The 6,404-nt window shown below is 41.3% G+C and overlaps 1 protein-coding gene across 1 annotated transcript; it reads right to left on the reverse strand.

The window, feature by feature from the left end:
* Positions 1 to 41: 41 nt before the first annotated feature.
* On the reverse strand, positions 42 to 6,155 carry LOC121967034 (zinc finger ZZ-type and EF-hand domain-containing protein 1-like; the record flags this gene model as incomplete). The annotated part of the gene is made up of 12 exons (XM_042517091.1): positions 42 to 175; positions 289 to 490; positions 583 to 664; positions 1,214 to 1,383; positions 2,047 to 2,169; positions 2,286 to 2,407; positions 2,983 to 3,148; positions 4,074 to 4,188; positions 4,267 to 4,337; positions 5,521 to 5,654; positions 5,766 to 5,974; positions 6,064 to 6,155. Coding segments are annotated over 12 exons (1,620 nt in total), but the record flags the coding sequence as incomplete, so codon positions are not given.
* Between the last annotated feature and the right edge of the window lie 249 nt (positions 6,156 to 6,404).

Genomic DNA, 6,404 nt, shown 5'->3' on the forward strand with positions numbered 1-6,404 from the left:
GCATTTTGGTCATTTTTCGTCCTCCGTGTAGAATCATATACCTGGTCTGTGGGCGTTTTACTCTGATTCTTCTCCCTCGTTTCACACAAACCGTGTCTCAGAACAGGCCTCCATAAAGGAGAGGACTGAACGTGGGACATTTTTCCTGCTGGAAGCTCCTTTACGGTGCGAATCTCTACAATTCACAGCAAAATACACACAAACATCAGCGTTTCAATCATCACGAGTCTAAAAAAAACTCTGATATGATTTAATTTTTGAAGCCGATGGAGTTTTTTTGGGTCTCACCGTAAGGGGATTTCAGGGCGAGCGTCCTGGAGGCGAGACGACCCATCAGGCGAGCCACCAGCAGCTGCAGGTCGGACATCCAGGAAATGGTGATGTCTGGCAGGCCCAGCGCCGTCACGGTGAACTTGTAGCCCCACTCGTTGTTGCTGCTGTCAGAGTGGAAGAGGAACTGGAGCTGAGGGCCGGCGTCAAACGTCACCTTCTGCAGGAGAGAAGAGAAGCAGCAGACGTGAGGACGAATGAAGACGGCGGCGCGTGACGTACGGAGACGACTGATCGGCTCACACGTCGTACCTTCGGCCACTTTTCACTTCCAACTTTCATGTCGTAGCGAACCTTCCCGCCTCTCGAGTCGGTGAACTCCAGGTAGTCGTATCTGTGAAGATCAACAGCAGAGAGTGAAAAAAATGTCCAGGGTTCATACACATTTGTACCGTTACATTTCCAGGATCTTTCCAGGACTTTAAAGCAAATTTTTGGCTATTGTAAAAAAAAAAAGTTTTTGTTTCCTTTTAAAAAAAAGGCTTTTTTTTCTTTACATTTTTTTGGGGTGATTTTTAAGGGAAAATTCTTTGTTTTTGCTTTAATTTTTTTTTTAAAATTAAAGCCATATTTTATTTTAAAAAAATCACAAAAAAAAATCACCATTCATCACTGCCAGCAACCGTTAAAACAGAAGTCATTGTTGGATTTTCAAATTTCGTACAGTCATTGAACACATCATGTGGTATTTTACAAATGAATGCAACTAAATTCTATGACTCTTCCAAAACTTTAGGGAAATATTTAGTTTTTTCCAGGCCTACAAATTGCTATCTGCAAATTTCATGACTTTTCCTGGTTTGTCATGACTGCACGAACTTTGAAATTCTCACTAAGATTAAAGAAATAAAATAAAATAAATCTTATATTTCCCATCAGTCACCTCTTCTCTGTCTCACAGCGTTCATCAAACTCCACCTCAAAGGAGGTGGCGCCCGGGCAGGCGAAGATGCTGGTCTCGTGGCGGCTGTTCTCGTAGTTGTGGGGGGACTCCAGGCTCCAGGTCCTCAGCATCACCGGCTGCTGGGGCTGATGCCAGCTCTCCTGATCCGCCTGAACGGTCACACGGAGGACAGTTAGAGTCTGTTACAGTCAATGATGGGATATGACTGAGTGCATTTACTCAAAGTTCTATTATTTCTATTTTATACTTCTACTCCACGACACCCCAGAGGGAAATATTTCACTGTTCACTGCAGAATATTTCTCTGACAGCTGCAGTTACTTTGCAGATTAGGTTTTTATATATGATGCATGTGATGAGTTTATAAAATATATATTAAAAGGGAAACTTCTGTATTTCCCAGCATGGACCCTATCTGCCCATGTTTTTGTCTAAATGACTGATGGAAACAACATTTCTTTTTGAATTTCGTGCAGTTTTTTAGCAGCAATACATCAGTTATATAACAGCATTATGGATCTTTCTGTTAAAGAGTAGGATCCTTTTTTTTAAACTCTTAGGGCACGCTTTAATAACACACACACACTGCGCACAAAATGCACTTTTCAAAACCAAGCTTTAAAAAATCTTACACAATAATATTATTTTCTACTTACAAAAAATCATAAAATCTATCTTCCCAAATCTGAGCACTTTTAATAATTTTGAAGACATTTTAATATCAATTAAAACAGATTAAATGCCTTTTAAGGATCTGCGGGAACCCTGTATAAACTGTGTCACGCTGAGGTCAAAGGTCAGAGTGGACTGACCTTGGAGAAGATGTCTCCGGTGTCACTGGACAGACTTTTGAGCAGCTCGACCAGAGAGGAGAAGCTGCTGAGCAGCACGCTGTGAGGGATGTCCAGAGAGCAGAGCTCCAGGAGCAAAATCATCTGCAGCAACAAAAAACACACAACACTCGCTCAGCAGAGCCGACAGGACGGGACATCTGTCATCAACTCGACATCGCAGGAGCTCAGAGGTTTCGACGCGTCACAGAGTTTCTTACCAGCTGTCTGAAGACTGTGGCCAGGATGGAGCTGCCCAGTTTGTCCGTGACGGCAGCTCCAGAGTATCTCTCCAGCAGGGAGCCGAGGATCCCTCTGACGCTTCCCAGGAACTGATCCACGTCTGGGAAAGAAAAGATTTCACGTCCACTTAAACACCGACAGTGAGAAAAAACACGTTAGTCCAAAAGAAATGTGTCCGATTGGCAGCAGCGTCAAACCTCTGGGAATCATCAGCTCCTCTGTTCAAATTAAATCCATTTTTACCAAACAAAAGTTTTTTATGTATAAATATATGTTTCAAAAGCACAGTTTACCAGAAGTATTTCAGAACTTCTTTTTAATGAACTCTGACATTCATTGATATCCAACGTTTATCCTCTTTGTTACAACTCTCAGACTATAAACTTTAAAATAATAAATAAAACTTATGATTCTCATTCAAGTCTAACATGAAAAAACACCTGTGCTGTAGCCGCTGCAGCAAAACATTACCTAAAAGTTTTAGACTATAAAAATCAAAGCAAAAACTTTTTCAGGCATTTTAATAACCCTAAACTCTGAAAATCTAAATTAAGACTTTTTAAGGATCTGCAGGTTCTTTATTTGTTGGAGAACCACATTTAACCCATCGGCACTGAGCCGTGTGCTCTTACAGACATAGAATTTAATCCTAAAAACAGGAAGTTGTGATCTCACATTTGAGCAGGATGTCTCTGGCGAGCTCCATGGCGACGGCGGTGGACGTTCCTCCTTTGAGCTGCAGGTAGCACCAGGAGAGCAGGCTGCCCTGCAGAGCCCAGAACAGGGACAGCAGCACGGTCCTGCTGGCTCCGCTGCTCTCGTCCACCATCAGAACCTCACACTGACACAGAGGACACAGAGGACACAGAGGACACAGAGAGACACAGAGGACACAGAGAGACACAGAGAGACACAGAGAGACACAGAGAGGACGTTAGAAAACTGTTTATTAACTCCGTTTGGGGCATTTTACGCACTTTTCATCCTTCCTGTTGTGATAACTGTGTGTGTGTTGATGCATGTGTCCTAAATGTAGTCCAGATTGTGTATTTGAGTGTAATCAGTGAATTTGCAGCTCAGCTCCTACAATAAGTCTAAAATACACTGTGGAAACTAAATAGTTACATTCAGACTGTTCAGGTCCAAAAATGCTCCATTGAAACCCATTCAAACTGACATTTTTGATCCCACAGCCATCAGAGCAGAAAAACAGGACTTGTATTATTTCTGGGTGTCATTCTGGGCTTTTGACTCTGAATTTGTCATTTTGACTATTTTCCACCTGATGAGGTCATTTTGACCATATTTGGCATATGGAGGAAATACATGCTATTTCCACTAGGTGACCTGTCACAGTCAATGTAGCTGCTGATCACTGACACTAAAAAATCTACCTAGCATGCAGTATACTGAAAATAATTCATTTTTTGATTTTGATCTAAAAACATAGTGGCATCATGACAAAAAACTGGCATTTAACGGGTTAAAATGAATGAATATTTGATATTTATGATTAGGACTGATGTCGATTAAAAAAGTAAACTCAATAAAAATATAAAACAATATTAATGTATGATGTTTTTGTGGGTTTAAAAAAAACGAAAGTAGAAAATAATGTAATGTAAGGTCTGTAATAATAATATAATATTTAAATCTTGATTTTGAACAGTGTGCAGAGCAGTATGAGTGTGTGTGATATTAAAGCAAACCCCTCAGGTTTAATATCATAATGCTGAGTCACTGTTTGCGTGTGAAGGACGTCTCACCTCTCTCGTTGCCACCAGCAGCAGCGTCTCCATCACGGACAGGATGGGGCTGATGTCGAAGTCTGAGGGAGCTCCTTTGGGCGGGAGCAGGAGGAGGCCGCTCGGATCCTGGTCGCTGCACAGAGAGCACACGGCTGATTGGCTGCAGCCTGCACAATAACACAACGATGTCTTTGATGCACGGCGTTCTTACCTGAAGTAATTACACAGCGACTCAAACGTCACCTTCACCGACTCCGGCTGATCCTGTTCTGTGATATTTTTCTGCAAGAATGCAAACATCATTATTATCATGATTTTTATTTATTGTTTTTTTAAACTCTGCAGGACACACAGGCAGTCTGGAAACTGTTAGGCTCTGAATTAAGAGTTTATTTCTCTTTTTTTATCTATAAGATGTTCCTCAGGTCAGTTTGAAAGGCTTTTCTTTAGAGACAGAAATCAGCTCAAATCTCTGTCACCTGCTGCTCAGCACCAACAACAATCACCACCAGGTGGCAGTTTAGAGAGTAAATACACAAAAAGGGACTTTTTTTATTGACTTAGGGAGGGACATACAACTTTAAATGTGTGTACTTTATTTTAATTTTACTGCAGATTTTAAAAGAAAACAAGAAGGCGTGTTTTCTTTCAAAAATGCCGGCCTTTTTTAAAATTTTGCTGTTTTTTTTTTTTTAAAGAAACATATTGTTTATTTTTAATATAATTCATATGATATTTTTATTATCATCATTATCATTATTAGGGGATTTTTTTGAAGAAAACATTCTGCATTTTTTTTTTCTTAAAACAAAAAAAAGGGTGATTTTTAAAGAAAATAATTCGGCCACTGTTCTTTTTGTTCCTTTTAAGAAAGCGATGATCTGCAGGTTTGAAGAGCACGTTTTCTTTAAAAATGCCAACATTTATCACGGCCCCCAAAAAAAGGAAACAGAAATTTATTAACAGATTTTTCAAATTTTCAATGGTCCTTGAACTCATCATGTGTTATTATTCAGGTGCTGAATTTCATGATATTTCCCAAACTTTCTGGGTACATTCAGAAAAATCCAAAAAATGGGCCTTGAAATTGCTTATAAATCTATGACTTTTCCAGGTTTTTCATGACCGTACTAACATGTTTAAGTACCAGATCATCACAAACATGCAATAACTATTGCCAAAATCTGATTCATTGTTCCCAGTGATGGCGGTCATTAATTCCCATCAATCACAGAAGGTTTCGAATCAAAACACATTAAGACATTTCGGTTTGTGCTTTTTCTTTCACACTCGACTGATCACGGAGCTCGAAACGTTGCCTCACAAACAGAAAAAGAGAAATAAACTATTGTTTTGGAGCCCACCGTGTGCAGATCTCGTTTACGCCCTGCAGTCAAGTTATTTTTCGTTGTGCACCTGAACGCGTGCACGTTCGGCGCGTCTTCTGACGTCTGCATGGACTCACCATCATGTGGAAGAGTTTGTCCCGTCTGACGTGTTTATCGGGGAAGAAGACAGCCGCTCCGTTGAGAATGGCCTTCACCGTCTCCTTGTGCAAAGCTTTTTCCACTAAAGTCTCGCCCTCCGGACCGTCCACGACTGAAACACAAACATGAGAAAATTCCCGCTTTCACAGAGAAATGCAATCATCTAAGCAGATCCACGTCAGCGCCGGCTGCAGGGTGACTGGAGGCTGACGGCAGGTCTTACTGTGGCACAGGTGAGTGTAGAGTTCACCGACGGCCCTCACAGAGTCACTCTGAGACTCTGCGGCGCTGGACGTGGACGGACCGGCCCCGTCCTCCGGTCCCCGGCTCTCCCCCGGGCCCCGAGGCTCCAGCGGGTTGGGCAGCATGGGGAAACAGTTCTGCATGAGCTGGAGCAGCAGGACTCTGCTCTTCAGCACCTCCTCTCCCTCACTGAGACAAAGACATGGATTACAGCTGAGACATGTCCTCATGACGCATCAACAGGCCTGACGGTGACAAACTAACAGTCGCAGACTCACATCTCCCTGAGTTTACTGTAGAAGCCCCAGAAGAGGTCCAGGCCGAGACCGCTGAAGTCCAGGAGATACTTCTGCTTGAAGTGAGAGGCGTCCTGCACAGATGGAGAGGCAGAGACACAGTCCTTAACAATAAAGGCAAAAAAATAAAACAAAAAAAAGACCAGTAGCATGTTTTCCCTCTGAGTATCAAGAAATAAAAAAATTTATAAAATAGGAATATATTCTGAAATAAATAACTGTATAAATGAACAAAAACAAGAATGAATAAATTAATAATTAATAAATAAATGCTGGAATAAATAGTAAAATAAATGAATGTTGATATAAATAATGAAATGAAT

Source organism: Plectropomus leopardus, unplaced genomic scaffold (assembly GCF_008729295.1).
Source record: "Plectropomus leopardus isolate mb unplaced genomic scaffold, YSFRI_Pleo_2.0 unplaced_scaffold26723, whole genome shotgun sequence".
Taxonomy (NCBI): Eukaryota; Metazoa; Chordata; class Actinopteri; order Perciformes; family Serranidae; genus Plectropomus; species Plectropomus leopardus.